The sequence below is a fragment of the Enoplosus armatus genome, chromosome 19 (genome assembly GCF_043641665.1).
Source record: "Enoplosus armatus isolate fEnoArm2 chromosome 19, fEnoArm2.hap1, whole genome shotgun sequence".
NCBI classification, from domain to species: domain Eukaryota; kingdom Metazoa; phylum Chordata; class Actinopteri; order Centrarchiformes; family Enoplosidae; genus Enoplosus; species Enoplosus armatus.
In genome coordinates, this window is record NC_092198.1 from 16970108 (window position 1) to 16986351 (window position 16244).

The 16244-nt window shown below is 41.2% G+C and overlaps 1 protein-coding gene across 1 annotated transcript in view; it reads left to right on the forward strand.

Annotated features, from left to right (window-relative positions):
* The window catches only part of lama2 (laminin, alpha 2), a 165018-nt gene that overhangs the window by 46495 nt on the left and 102279 nt on the right, over window positions 1–16244 (forward strand). Inside the window, exons 5-13 of the mRNA XM_070925380.1 lie at window positions 335–525; window positions 5642–5821; window positions 6732–6821; window positions 9089–9206; window positions 11193–11371; window positions 11452–11551; window positions 11989–12046; window positions 12931–13033; window positions 13211–13351. Coding sequence (XP_070781481.1) covers window positions 335–525; window positions 5642–5821; window positions 6732–6821; window positions 9089–9206; window positions 11193–11371; window positions 11452–11551; window positions 11989–12046; window positions 12931–13033; window positions 13211–13351 — 1160 coding nt within the window. The remainder of the gene's footprint in view (window positions 1–334; window positions 526–5641; window positions 5822–6731; window positions 6822–9088; window positions 9207–11192; window positions 11372–11451; window positions 11552–11988; window positions 12047–12930; window positions 13034–13210; window positions 13352–16244) is intronic.

Sequence of the window (16244 nt, forward strand, 5' to 3'; positions counted from 1 at the left end):
TCTTGATAGTTGCGTAGTGCTTCATAGTGTTGATAGCAGTTAGTTGGTATTCTGTTTAGTGCCGTCTAATTTGCTTATTTGGTTTTTCCATTAACTGGACTCCCTTCACTTCACATTTAATCAATTGAGGAGGTGGACTATCAGAGTTTTCGTCTAAGCTATCAACAAATATGTGGAATTGAATGTTCAGTCAATTTTCTATGTATTTTAAGTAGGGTGACCTAAACACAGTCTTGGATGTCCATCATTATTTTTATTGATCTTTTCTCCTCTCCACCTCACACGTTTTGAAGCATTTCATCATTATTTTCTTCGCCAATGTTTTTGTCCGTAGGTAACTGGATCTTAGAGCGTTCGATAGATGGTGTGACCTTTCTGCCCTGGCAGTACTACGCCATCACAGACACAGAGTGCCTGACGAGGTTCAACATTAATCCACGGACAGGACCTCCATCCTACACCAGAGATGATGAAGTTATCTGCACATCTTTTTATTCAAAGATTCACCCTCTGGAGAACGGAGAGGTAACTCTTGTAGCTGTTGAAGCTGTTACACTGCCGCTGTCTTATTATCTGTAGTTTAGCTGGGTTTCGTTTTGGGTTGATTTGGATGGTGCCAGTGGGTGGGGTTGACTCCTCCTGGGATGGATTGGGTTGAGTCAAGTTTGGTTAGGGTGGATTAGGTTTTGATTGGTTAAGTAGAGTTGGGTTGTGCTGGGTTTACTTAAATTGCATTGAGTTAGACTGAACAAAGTTTTGGGTAGATAGACTTGTGTTGAGTTGGACTGAGTTGAGATGGATTGATGTGGGATGACTTGAGTTTGCTTGGGCCTCAGAGAGGTGAGTCAGGTTAAATTTGTTTAGGTTGAAGTATAGTTTTTAGTATAGTATTGTGCACTTGACACATGTTTTACCTTTGCGATAGACCTTGAGCTTAGGCACAAAGATGTGCTCCTCACCATTGTCATGTCAGTGGCCAGATCCAGCCAAGCCCATAAGCATTTTTGATTTGAACATGTCTGTGGTAAAGACACTTTGTCTCATCACCACCTCAAAGACAGGGCCAGTTGTGACAGTTCTGGTCTAATTCTAATTCTTGTAATATGGACCAAAAAGCTGGACCCAGAGGCAGAGCAGGTAAGGTAAATGTCAGTTTACTTCTTTGCTCAAAAACATGGGCAGTAACAGGTAAGCAGCAAGAGAAAGCAAACAAATCGAAAAAAGGAGAAGGCAATGATGCAGGCAGAGATCATAAGCAGCCGCATAAGATGACTGGGGAAAGAGAGGTATCTTGTGGACCGGTGTATATACTGAGTGACTGGAAGGGAATAAGATGTTGCTACATTGCCTCAGTAGCAGACATAAATGATAGGCAGAAAATGTGAAAATGAATTAAGAAGAAGCTCATGACACCAAGTCAAACTGCATAAAATCAACACGAAAATCACAGAAAACAGAAAAAAAGTAAAATCTTTATATAAGCTAAGCTATTCTGAACAGGACAAATAATGAAATGCTACATGTTGGTTTTCACACACAAATATTCCAAAGAGTGGGTACATTTCTTTTCACGTGCTGTTAATATAATTTTAATCGCTGACTGGAAAAGTGGGTTCCGATTTATTGAAAACACACACATACACACGCTCACGCTGGCACACACATGTGCACACCACTGTTTACTGTTATGTTGCTTTGATCAGCTGTGTGTGTGATTGCACCCAGTAAGAACAGAGGGCCAAGCCTGCTATAACTGACATTAATGAAGAGGAAGAGGACTGTGGCGCACACACACACACACACACACACACACACAAACAAACACACATGCAGTAAAAAACAAGCTAATCACACATCTACATCTCCCACACAAGCCTCTAATTGTAGATGTCTGTCTGAATATGTGTACGCATTCACATGGGTGCTGGTGTGTGTGTCTTCTTGTGTGTTTTTGCTGTATTTGTGTCTGAGTCCTGCGGGGGAGCGCTAGAGGGGGTGCGAGCTGGGAGATGTCAAGAGCTGCAAGTAACGACGGAGGTGTCTGAATGTGTGTATGTACTCTGTGTGTGTGTGTGCGCGTGTGTGTGCGTGTGTGGGGTTGACAGCTCCCTAGCCGTCTGATCACAGTGAAACCATAATGAGTCGTAGGCGATGTGTCACAGCATCGCACACACATTCACAATGTCACCCCACCACTCATCACACATGCACACATACACAACCGTGTCCTTCGCTACTTCCAAGTGTGCAGCTTGCACTCATCAAGTCTTCCCCCTTGACATACACACACACACACACACACACACACACACACACACACACACACACACACACACACACACGGTCAGCCCACTTTGTGAGACTTTTTTTTTCTTGCAGATGCCAAATGTTGCTTTTGGCCACATGAGTGAGACAGACAGATGGACAGACAGGCAGGCAGGCAGACAGACAGAACCTCACACTCCTTGTTATGTGGCTGCTTGTTGATTATTGGTGAATATAAATCCATGCTTACTCTTCTTGATTTAAAGGTAGAGCAAGACAGTTGCAATACAACATGTCATTTCTTTGGTTGACAAAATTAAAATGTCTACCAGTGTCCATGTTATGAGGTGTCCTGATGACGAAAAAGCAACAGACACAGTGGATAGAAGCCTCATTTTGCATCATGGTAATCTTAGGCTGTGCCTCATCAGTTATTTTCTGATATCAGCACAGATGTGTGTCCATTATCACTTATTTGATCTTTTGAATTGTTTTTACACAGGAGGGGAAGAGCAGCTATTTTCAAACTCATGTTGATATGATTTTAAAAATAGCTACAGACGGGGCTTATATTTGATAACACTGGGAGGACGAGTGAGCAGAAAAAAAATATCACTGGGGCTGTTAATACTACTGGGCTCGGGGGTGAAAGATCACGTCAATACTGGACCATTCTACCAAAGCCTAGATTATGTTAAATGTCAACATCTGAACATATGATCTCTGCACATGGCAGCAACAGCATGGTTCAGGGAAAGATTGTGGTTATGGCAAATAAACTATGGTTAAGGTATGGTTAGGGTAAGACAACTAAATCACTTGGTTAAGGATGATGCTATTGTTAATAAAATGGCAAATGTTAACTGCAGTGGTCTCCTGCTACCGCCCACTCCACATCTTTACTTCTTGCTACATGTAGGGCACACTATACACAATGATGGCTATGGACGAAAATCAAATGACACTAGTTGGTCCACGAATGAGTGTATGATAAATTGTGTTAGTCTGCAGTAACAGATGAATGCTTTGTTCTTGTTGTGTATTATTTTAAATGCTTTTTATCAGTCTAACTCACCCTTTGTTAACCTGAGCAGATGGTTTGTTCCAGTTATAAATAGTTTTTGTTAAGCCTCCTTGGGTTTGTTTTTTTTCTTCATTTATATTTTTGCAAAGAAATACCACCTTTATTTGCATACTGCTCTATAGTGCTTTTTCTTTTCAACATTCCCTTTAAAGCTTCCAGTATCACCTTCTACAGCTTTGTACAGTGCATCCGGAAAGTATTCACAGCGCTTCACTTTTTCCACATTTTGTTATGTTGCAGCCTTATACCAAAATGGATTAAATTCATTTTTTTCCTCATAATTCTACACACAACACCCCATAATGACAACGTGAAAAAAGTTTTTTTGAGATTTTTGCAAATTTATTAAAAATAAAAAACCTGAGAAATCACATGTACATAAGTATTCACAGCCTTTGCTCAATACTTTGTTGATGCACCTTTGGCAGCAATTACAGCCTCAAGTCTTTTTGAATATGATGCCACAAGCTTGGCACACCTATCTTTGGGCAGTTTCACCCATTCCTCTTTGCAGCACCTCTCAAGCTCCATCAGGTTGGATGGGAAGCGTCGGTGCACAGCCATTTTCAGATCTCTCCAGAGATGTTCAATCGGATTCAAGTCTGGGCTCTGGCTGGGCCACTCAAGGACATTCACAGAGTTGTCCTGAAGCCACTCCTTTGATATCTTGGCTGTGTGCTTAGGGTCGTTGTCCTGCTGAAAGATAAACCGTCGCCCCAGTCTGAGGTCAAGAGCGCTCTGGAGCAGGTTTTCATCCAGGATGTCTCTGTACTTTGCTGCATTCATCTTTCCCTCTATCCTGACTAGTCTCCCAGTTCCTGCCGCTGAAAAACATCCCCACAGCATGATGCTGCCACCACCATGCTTCACTGTAGGGATGGTATTGGCCTGGTGATGAGCGGTGCCTGGTTTCCTCCAAACGTGACGCCTGGCATTCACACCAAAGAGTTCAATCTTTGTCTCATCAGACCAGAGAATTTTGTTTCTCATGGTCTGAGAGTCCTTCAGGTGCCTTTTGGCAAACTCCAGGCGGGCTGCTATGTGCCTTTTACTAAGGAGTGGCTTCCGTCTGGCCACTCTACCATACAGGCCTGATTGGTGGATTGCTGCAGAGATGGTTGTCCTTCTGGAAGGTTCTCCTCTCTCCACAGAGGAACTCTGGAGCTCTGACAGAGTGACCATCGGGTTCTTGGTCACCTCCCTGACTAAGGCCCTTCTCCCCCGATTACTCAGTTTAGATGGCCGGCCAGCTCTAGGAAGAGTCCTGGTGGTTCCGAACTTCTTCCACTTACGGATGATGGAGGCCGCTGTGCTCATTGGGACCTTCAAAGCAGCAGAAATTTTTCTGTAACCTTCCCCAGATTTGTGCCTCGAGACAATCCTGTCTCGGAGGTCTACAGACAATTCCTTTGACTTCATGCTTGGTTTGTGCTCTGACATGCACTGTCAACTGTGGGACCTTATATAGACAGGTGTGTGCCTTTCCAAATCATGTCCAATCAACTGAATTTACCACAGGTGGACTCCAATTAAGCTGCAGAAACATCTCAAGGATGATCAGTGGAAACAGGATGCACCTGAGCTCAATTTTGAGCTTCATGGCAAAGGCTGTGAATACTTATGTACATGTGATTTCTTAGTTTTTTATTTTTAATAAATTTGCAAAAATTTTTTTCACATTGTCATTATGGGGTGTTGTGTGTAGAATTTTGAGGAAAAAAATTAATTTAATCCATTTTGGAATAAGGGTGTAACATAACAAAATGTGGAAAAAGTGAAGCGCCGTGAATACTTTCCGGATGCACTGTATACGGGATGGTGGCACTACTATGTCTCCAGGTAGTCCTTTAGAACAATTTAGAGTCAGCATTTCAAATTTAGATGACAAAAACTGCACTTGGCACCACATAGGTCCATATATTTTTTCTCTCTCTCCTCAGCCATTTTGAAATTTCTACCTCTTTAATCAAAGGTGTTACATTTAAGCATCTGAACTTCAGTTATATTATTATCTAATTAAATGTTGCTTTGTACAAATACTGAAAACGAACAACACCATGGTTGGTAGCCTGCTTATGCAAATCTTTTTAACATGTAAGAACAGCTCTTCCTGCCACTCATAATCTTCCTCCTTTCAATTTGTTGTCTGCTTGGCTTCACTGAAGAGCCTTCTTGCTCCTTCCACCATCTGCCACTGTGAGAAACTAAAAGCACATTTAATGTTTGTCTTAGCACAATCATGTCTTAGTTTAACTCTGCTGTTACATGTCTGTACTGTCTGTCTGTCTATAGATCCACACGTCTTTGATCAATGGCCGTCCCAGCGCAGATGACCCCTCCCCGACCCTGTTGAACTTCACCTCTGCACGTTACATCAGGCTGGTGTTTCAACGAATCAGAACGCTGAACGCCGACCTCATGACTCTGACATTCCGCGACCCCAGAGATATCGACCCCATCGTGACGAGACGGGTGAGGCTCAACACCTGCACAACACCTTTATCTTGTCTTTTCTAAATTATGAATATGTGACAGGAAAGAAATAATCTCATAATCTTTAATTATGGTGAATCAAAGTAATTGTGACTAGGTGTGTCAGAACTCAAGAGATCTCAGTCACAACTTAAAAAGTAATATCAGAAAGTAATGTTTGAATGGCTTAAAGTCATAACTATATATACCAAGTCTAATAATTAAGATGCTGTCTCATAAATATTAAATCATAAATATGAGCCAACATTAAGAGATACTACATCTTAGCAATGACTTTAATTTTGAACGTTAACTACTTAAGGTACAGATAAGATTTTTTTATTACTATAACTTAACCCTTTCTTAGTTTGTCATAATTTATTGTTGCATATTTTCTTGTGAAAATGGTCTTCCATACAACTCGGAGGGTTTCATGTGCACCTTGACTAGATTATATTGAGTGTTAGAGCCGTTTTGCATTATGTTGTTTTCCAATTTATTTTTTTCTTTTGACTTTTGAATGAATTAACTGTTTTGAGCAATTATATTTGGACCTGTTATGGTTAATAGATGATGATGAAGGAAAAGGTGAGTTTGGAGCAGAGTGAGTGAGTGAGTGTTTGTGTGAGTGTGTGTTTGAATGACAAATTATAACACTTTGCATAAAGGCACTATATAAATGCAACCATTTACCAGTACTGCTGTTCAACATATCACCAGATAAGGTGTTAGGCACACCATCATGACATCATTTGTGAGGTCAGGACTTCCTTTTTCAAGTGTAATCACCACCAGATAAGAGAGCACAGTCCTGTTCTAATACTGCATCTTAAACTGCTAATATGCTTATTAAGTCATACTTAAGTCTCATTATAGCGTGTTTTCCCTCTCACTCTCTCTCCCTTTTCAGTACTACTACTCCATTAAGGACATCTCAGTTGGAGGGATGTGTATCTGTTACGGCCACGCCAAAGCCTGTCCACTCAACTCTGTTACAAAGGTAAAATACTTAACTCTGTTTCTCTCAGTCCTCCATACTGTTGAACGAGAGCAAAGAGCACCTCAGGCACCAGCGTTTTATCTACCGCCTTATATCAAGCTTGTGTGTGTGTGTCTGTCTGTCTGTGTGCCTGCCTGTCTGCAGGGGACACAGGTGACACAGTGAAGCGTTGTCTCCCACGTCACTTCAAACAGTGGAGTGTTTGATACCAGACACCTGATCTCTCTCTCGCTTACCCCACACACACACACGCATGCGCACACGCATGCACACACACACACACACACACACACACACACACACACACACACACACACACACACACACACACAGTCTTGTGTCCTTTACATGTCCTGAGGCTGCACCACGAAGACTAACTCAGATGTGACACTAGTGTCTGGTCCCTTGGTGATGATGTCATTGACAATGAGTGTAAAGAGCTCCAGTTTCTTCTTTTCTCCTCTCTCTTCTTCTTCTTTCCATCTGTAAAGGCCATTAAAGATGTATTTTAAATTGACTGAAAAAAAGCCATTACCTTTGAGCATGTGTTTATTGGCTGACATACTCCATGTACATTTGGGCAGCTTAAAGGATCCAATCACATTTAATATTTCTGCAAACCTTTTCCAAAGCATATTACAGCATTTTTCTAACTTCCATGCAGTTATTTCTTTATTTCCTTACATTATATACATTCTTAGTACAGTAAGAAGTCCCTCTGCTGAGATTTCAAACTTATGTAATACATCACACTGGACATCTCATCCTTTGTAATTTTGTGTCAAACTTATGTCACTGTTTAATAGTAATTAACTTAAAAAAGTTTTCTGGGTTGGTGCGATCACATGCTCAAACATCCAGGATTTGGTTGTCACACCATACGTGAAAACACTAGACTTTTTGAGTCAAGTCTGAATTTTCAAATAGTTTTTGTCAATCTGTCGCTGCAACTTCATGTTCTACCATAAAGACATGTACTTTTAAATTAGTAGCTGCCTGGAAGGTGGCTCAACTACACTGAAAGAATCTTTAAGATAAAACTGTTTGCTAAGTGATGTATGATTGAAATTTAAAATCATGTATTTTTTAATGTGTTTCTACCAAGGTAGTATATAATTAATCATATATAATCAGTCCAAAATTTTAAACTGCATTCTACTTATTTACCTGAGATTTTGTCTATCGCTCTACTCCCACAAGGCATTTAGCTCCTTTACTCTGATACAAGTTCATCCATCCATGCAGTAAAGTCCTGGGCAGACTTTCAGAATGCAGAAAAGGTGGAGACCTGTGAGATGATTTGTTGATGATCGTCTACAGAACATTTGTTCGGATGCATGCTCAGTACAGAGGCAGCCTGAAGCCAGAGCTGTAGCATTGTGTCTCAGATAAAAGGGGCAAATTCACTCGTGCCAACAAATCCCAACTTGGCTCTCGCTTTGCTATTGTACTGCTTTCCTCTCAGTTAAATCTGGCACCCTCTCCACATCAACCAATTTACAGAAAGTCCTAAATTGAATTACTGAACCTCGACGTTGGCAAATTTCCTGCTACATTCTGCTTTGACTGTGTTTAGTTTTGAATTTATTTCTCTCCTGGGAGAGTAATCGTGAACCCATTTTCTACCGGCTGACAATCTGGAAAGTGAACCAAGTTCTTTTATTGCTGTTGGCTCTCCTGTGAATACATTGTTGTTTGATAGGCTTTCAATAGGTCATGCATATTGGTAATTACCTGTTTGCAGATCTCCATCTTCCTTGTGAATGTTTTGATGGCACATTGTATTACACAAAGATTACAGTTTACTCACAGCAATTTTTTATGACAGGGTGTCAGATTGAATTGACTGAAACGTATACTCAAGCGGTTAATAATCTTACAATGTTTCAGTTTTCAAAATAAAACCAACCGGTATTTTGTTTAATATATTTGGAAAGTTAAAGAGAGCTGGTTGGTAACCTGCACTTTTTCCAGGACACTATCATGCAGTGCAACCTCCCAATTGTATGAGGAATTGATCTAAAGGTTCTAAAGGCCAAGGTTCAACATTTTGAGATATTTTTCCTCCACCAGGCACTTGACAGATTGAAGTGGCTGCACTGGAATTCAAAATTCGACGATGATTCAGATTAACATGTGTAGCCCTCTCATTGAAACCTTCCAGCTAGCAGAAGATCTATTTACTTAAACACGGTTGCTCATGTGTGTTTAATTGACAAATCTGTGAAACTTAACTGTTAATGTGTGTTTTGTATTCGCGTGTGTAGAAGTTTAGCTGTGAATGTGAACACAACACATGCGGAGAGAGCTGTGATCGTTGTTGCCCTGGCTACAACCAGCAGCCCTGGATGGCAGGAACCTTCAACACTCGACACGTCTGTGAGAGTAAGAAAAGCATCACACAACAAATTACACAATTCACATCACTTGTCAAACTTTCCCTACTTGGAAATATTCTTCCAGAGTTCCCATGGTACTATAGGCGCCCACTGGACGTATATTGGAATAGAGCACATGTACCCACACACCACGTCAATTGGTAATATGCCTGTAATATATCTACAGCTTATATGAACACAGGCTTTATAGAATTGAACTGTGAAGCAGTGCACTTAAATTTATATTCCTGCCAGCCAATCAGGAGCAGGCTTTGATTTAAGACAGTATAAAGCCATCAAAAGTCACCTTTGCATCCATTAACCTTCATCAACTATGTAGCAGCAGAGTGATAAGGTTAGAAGCTTCCACCTGTCATCATAAAACGAGGGTTACAACATGTAATCTTCCTTTTACCTCCCACAGGCTACACCCTCGAACAGGCTCTGTAGTCTTAGTGGCGCGATAACTGCTGCTTCTGCTTCGACAGTGACTCAACAAGACTGAGGTGACAGGACGTCAAAGGTCCTGACTGGCATAATAGTAAAGGAACCAACCGTGACAGGTCCATTCAGGGCAGGACCAGAGTGTCCCAGAACTGAACAACCCGACCTTGCAGAGTTTGAAGTTGGGAATACAGCAGCATTATGCAACCTGGTTCTCAATCATTGCAACAAGTGATCTAATGCAGTGGATGGACAACTTCTATCTGAAATAAGGCATCTTGGGGGGACTTTGTTGTCCAGAAAGCAGCCTAGTGCAGCATAAGGAGAAGCCTAGCAGCAGTACACAGGTCAGCAGTTCCAACTCTGAGATCATGAATGTTCTGGAGATAAAAGTGGTCTTTGCACCACTGTTATTCCACCAAACACAACTGTGGACACTGTCATACTCCTTGTGGAGTAACAGTAGGTGGAGGATCCGTCCCTGCCAACTCCAAAGGTTTGTGAAGGTTTATGGCATTTCAAATATTAACCAACCACTACTGGAGACATTACATGAAAAAGAAACCCTACGGGGCTCCACTGCTGCCCTCCGGTCCAAGAGGCACAAAAAGCCTCGGTGGGAAAGATTGCAGCCCCCTCATTCATTTTAGTGAAGCCTCTGCGTTTACACAGCCGGGGTGCTGACAAAAACTTTTCCTGCAGTGCAATAAGACGCCATCAAGCCAATCAAAAATGTACAAGCACACATTTCTGGTCGATAACTTTGTGATGTACGGTTTACCTGCCGATTGTTGTGATCATACTGGAACTTTCCAGTATTATAAACCTTATAAACTGCAGTGTAATGTTTTGGTATCTGATAAGCCTTCACATTAATGGATCCACAACTCAGACAGGCCATCCTGGATCAGCATTTCATCGTCTCACGGTACCTGGAAAAAAAACCCACCCCCACCAACGCAGCACTGTTTTCAATCTGAACACTTGGCAACAAAAAGAACAGATACCTGTGATCCTTGTTCTGTTGCATCTTTTTAAATCATATCCACAGTCACATTGCAGAGCCACGCTTTCCTTTCATTTCAGATGGTAAACTCAGTGAGTAGGAAACACACCTAATGCCAGGCTCCACACTCACTACCGTACTGTAGGAAATGGTGAGGACATACTAAGTGAAATGGAAGACCCACTTTTTCTCTCTGGACGCTGTAGATAACACGCTGCTCATGGTGCGCTTGTAAACCTTAGGGTACTGTCTTCAAAATAGGATTTGAATGTTTTTCTAAACTCCTGTGTGGAGGAAGTAAATGGATTAAAAAAGCAGTCCTCTTTCCTTCATGCTCCGTATTTGAATAGAGGCAGGACTCAACAATCCTATCAAATACAGTACTACAATACCAACGTTTTGTGTGTGTGTGTGTGTGTGTGTGTGTGTGTGTGTGTGTGTGTGTGTGTGTGTGTGTGTGTGTGTGTGTGTGTGTGTGTGTGTGTGTGTGTGTGTGTGTGTGTGTGTGTGTGTGTGTGTGTGTGTGTGTGTGTGTGTTTTCAGAGTGTAACTGCCATGGTAAGGCAGAGGAGTGCTACTTTAATCAGACAGTAGCAGACCTGTCACTCAGCCTGGACACACATGGTCAAAACAGAGGGGGTGGAGTCTGCATTAGTTGCCGTGACAACACAGCTGGACTCAACTGTCAGACATGTGTTGCTGGATTCTACAGACCTGCTGGGGTATGTAACTTACGCATGCACCTTATTTGAAATTCGTCGTGATTAAGTGAATATTAACTGTGCGTAAAAATGTTTGCCAGGTGAGTGCTGAGGAGGAGAACCCCTGCATCCCCTGCTCGTGTGACTCGCATGGTTCTATCAGCCAATCATGTGTCGCAGATTCAAGCCAGGCTACGCCCAGTATGCAAATATACTTTTTAATCTTTCTGTCTGGTCCTCTTCTGGATATCGTTCATGTCTTGAAACAAATAATTTCAGATGCACATACAGAAGTTTTCAGTGAATGCCAACACACGTTTTTCATTTTAATTCATTTTAGTGGTACTTCAGTAACTCCCAACATTTCATCGATTCAGTCCTGCTTGATTTCCTGTGGGGTTGGGGTTAGTCAAGTTCAGCTGCATGCACAGAGGCTTCTGTTATTAAAAACTGTCTTTGACAGAACAGAACAACTATTTATATTAGAGATAATTTTACTCCTCTTTGTAATTTTACTGTTTTTATGTCTAGAAAGAGGAGCTATTTTAGGCGCAGCCACTTCAAGGAGATACCCATTCTGTTTCACTCAGTTTTTTTTGTTTTTAAATGTGTGTGTTTGTCTTTGTGTTGATTGACAGGCCAGCCAGCAGGGTCATGCCGGTGTAAGGAGGGTTTTGGAGGTCTGCGATGTGACAGGTGAGACACACACACACACACACACATAAAGAGACAGACACATTGTGACATTGTGACTTTCAGCTGTTGTCTGTTCCAATTAGTGTTCGGAAATTGCCAGAAAGTTTCCATTAAGATCTTTGATGATATTTATTATCCCACACACACTTGGTTTTGTACCTCACACTACGTGAAGAAGTAAGAGAATTAAATGGCCATAGCATAAATGCGAGACCTACTGTTTAATTTGCTTTGATGTTAGTTCTTTAACTGAAGACTTAACCTTTTGACATCAAGAAGAGTCGTGTCATTCCAAACCAGGTAAAAATCCCAACCTGTGAATCAAAAGAAATACAAACAACAACAAGAAAAGCGTTCTAACCTGTAAATCTGTCAACAAGGTGCTTCATCTTAAATTGTTCAGTCTCTTATTGTATTATCATTATCTCTTATTGCTGTAATTGCTTGTTCTATTATCCTCTTTCCCACTGCAACGACTCAACTTCCCTGTGGGTATCATTCAGGTTTAATGTAATCTAATCTAATCTAAAAGCTGATACAACTTTTCCTCCAAACTTTTTAATGACCTGCCCTCAGATCAGACCAGCAGCATAAGCATCGTCTTTAAAATCACCTTTTAAAATGCTCTTTAATAGACTTGCTTCAGCTCTATTTCTCTGTTAATAGTTTGTTTTGTACTGTGTATTTCCTCTGAGATTGTACATGCATGCACGTGACCTGTGGTGCAAGGTCAGCGGTTTGCTGCAAACTAAAGGTTCAGTGTCTGACTCAGAGACAGTTTGATCAGGATGGACACAGCGGTTGTTGACCCTGTAACCTTGTGGGAAGGCCTCTGTAATACTTGTCACCTTCATCTTTATTATTGTTATTAAACCTGCCTCCAGGTGTGCTGTCGGCTATATGGGCTACCCGTCCTGCCAGCGCTGTAACTGCAGTGTGGAAGGAAGCACCAACGATGACCCATGTATAACACCCTGCGAGTGCAAGGTACACACTCACACGCGCACAAATAATGACAAGTACTCTGCGCTAACCTTTCTAGCCCTGTCATCATTATCTTCACCACATTAACACTGCAGTAACATGCCTGGGGCTCATAACGTCGGTTTGAGGGCAGCCCATAAACTTTGCTGCATCTTTCCTCTCTGTCTCTCTCTCCTGCAGGAAAACGTGGAGGGAGTAAATTGCGACCGCTGTAAGCTGGGATTCTTCAATCTTCAAGGTGACAATCGACGTGGCTGCGAAAAGTGCTCCTGTATGGGCGTCGCCAGTCAGTGCTCGGCCTCCACATGGACCTATCAGAATGTAGGCACATACACACAGACTCAGGATGTCTCTTCATCTGGGTTTTACATACAAAAGTTGCCGTAATATTATTATTTGTATTTCCGAGAAGAAGATGTAAACATCACATTAATCTAAGCACACCTGTTCAGCCATGGTGTCTAGCTGTTCCTCTTTTTAATCTAAACAAAGTGCTGAACTTTTGTCTCCTCCTTCTGGCAGGTAGAGAGAGAGTTGTGTCAACTCCGTTCTCAAACTAATTACAGTTCTGTCTCTCTGTATTTACCATGGATGTATTATATTTACGCATTGTAATTTACACATTTAATTTCTTTGATGCGACTCTGTTTCTACATGGCTCTGCTGTAGCCCACTCCGTCGTTACGGTTGCTCTCACATTCAGCCCGTCAACCAGTAGATCATTGTTGGTTGTTGTGAAACGCATCACTACTGGTGCACCCGTGCAGGAATATCGCCACAAACACCAGATTTAAAAACTCTGTTATACTGCGAAACACAGAGATTTGCCAGGTGAACGGATGTTCATTTATTTGTAAAAGCTTTAAATTGCATCAATTCCTGTCCACCATAGAATTTTTCCCCTGAAAGAGTTACCAGACACTTTTTGTAGTGAGCTTGTCATAAAAGCATTTCAGAGCAGAAAGATTTCCAACTGAATCACTGCAATCGGCAGATCCGCTTGAAGGGGTGACGTAAGACTGTTTGAATCTTTTGTGTCGAGTCCAACTTTGGTGAACTTTGACACATGAATCTTTGCCTTTAACCAATATTAAATAGTCTTGACAATGTTGACCTTTTGAGGAAATGGAGAGCTAAAAGCCTAAAGCAGGGGAAGCTATCACAGCCCTTTCTAGGCAGCCATACACTTTTATATTACCGTGCTCTGCTGTAGAAAAAAGTGGTGTGGATTTTAGACATGAGACAGGAGTCCATGGGAGAAATGTGTTTCTTAAATAAACTGTGTTCATTTATTGTTCAGTTAGCATCAGTTAGAGTTAGCTGTAGTCCACCAACTTGGCCCCTGCCAGAAGTCTTTAAGTCACAAAGCTCATTATGTGAGAATGCACGGATGAAGTGCCACTTTCTAGAGCGACCAGGTCTTTAGTCTATTGTGATTGAGATTCTTTAAAATCTCACCACAATTCAATTAGTAGCTGTTCAGGAGCTTTCAGTTGTATCACATGATCTTCCTCTGCAGATTGACTTGTCATGAAAATATAGATGTTCAAATTGCCATTTTATCTGAGCACTTCTCATCCATGTCGAAACATTACCAATATGACACCACAAGGTCCATTAGTAGCTCTTCTGGAGCTTTCAATAGTATCACACAATTTTCCTCAGTCAGTTAAACTCTCTCTTTCTTAACACAAGCTTGGTGGAATACATTTGGGAAAGTATGTATCAGATTTTTAGCAGTGGACAGTATCAAGCACAAAACTGACCCTTCTGTTATTTTCATTATTTTCTCTTACATACATATGCATAAAGGGGAGAGAATCACAGTTTCTCAGATAACAGGAAAACTTTTTGATAAATATCCTTCAGGCCCAAAACACATCCGAGACAAAGTGCAAAATAATAAATGAATCTGGCCCAGAGTTTTTAGTACAGCAAAAGTTAAAGGCATCTGAGATTTAATAAAATGATAAATTGGAGTTATTGTTTTCAACGTGCAATAGTGAGTAGCACTTGGGCAATAAGTGTAAAGGCAGAGACAAATCTTTACCAAATATACATTTAAGAGTGAGGCTGTGGATGGAGGACAGTGGAGGTGAGAGAAAAGGAGAAGAGTGAAAATGAGGAGGAAAGAGGCGAGAGGAGAAAAAAAAGAGAGGACAAGACAAGAGGCAAGAAGGAGGAGAGAGGTGAAAAGAGGAAAACAGTTTTTGACTGACAGGCGGGGTGGGAGAGGAGGGGAGAGGAGAAGTTGACAGGATGACAGCTCTGATTTAGACACCGATAGAGTGTGTGTGTGTGTGTGTGTGTGTGTGTTCAAAGGGGAAACCAAGGTCAGGTTAATTGCAACGACAGATGTGTGTCTGGTTGTGTGTGTCTCTGTCTCTCTCACTCACACACACACACACACACACACACACACACACACGCACACACGCACACACACACAATTCTTCAGGAGTTGAGAAAAAAAACTCTTTCTTGGTGTCAGTTGCAAGACTTCCTGGCTGACATGTGACAGACGTACAAAACCTTTAAACATGTCTTGAGTTTTACATTTTTGTTGATACAACCTCTCATAATCGATCATTGGGAACTTTTAAAATATCCTAAAATGTAGACAGCTACATTTTAGGATATTTCAATTGTATCACATGTTCATAAGCTATACTATCACTACCATAACAAAACACTACTGTAGAGGTGAATATATTTTGTTTTGTTTGTGACACTTCAAAAATAAGTTGAATTTAAGTTTGTGATTACAGAAAGTAAACATAACAAGCAATTAGAATCCAAACCGGTTGCATCAATCATTTGAAATTTGTGTTGATCTGTTTAGTTTATGAGCATATAAGTTGAACTTTAAGAGATTAATTTGCTAAAGAGCCTTCAGGGGGAGTTTTTCCTAATATACGTCTAAGGACAGAAGGTGTTTGGTGTCTGCTGTAAAGTCAATAAAATTGACCAATCAAGTGCTCATTCAAAATTCACTCTAAGAAAATGGAACCACTCTCCTTTCCGTTAGAGACACTTGCTGGCTAGGGGATGATTTATTGTTTAAATGTTTATTCACTTATTTGGCAGAAAAGGCTTTGCTCCTGAGAGTGCTGCCCGGTGAACCAAAGCAGCAATGCAGGATTCAGTGGGGAGCGCAACAAACTCCAGAGTCCAGCCATCATGTAGATTTTGGATACACAAAGTGAACAAGCTA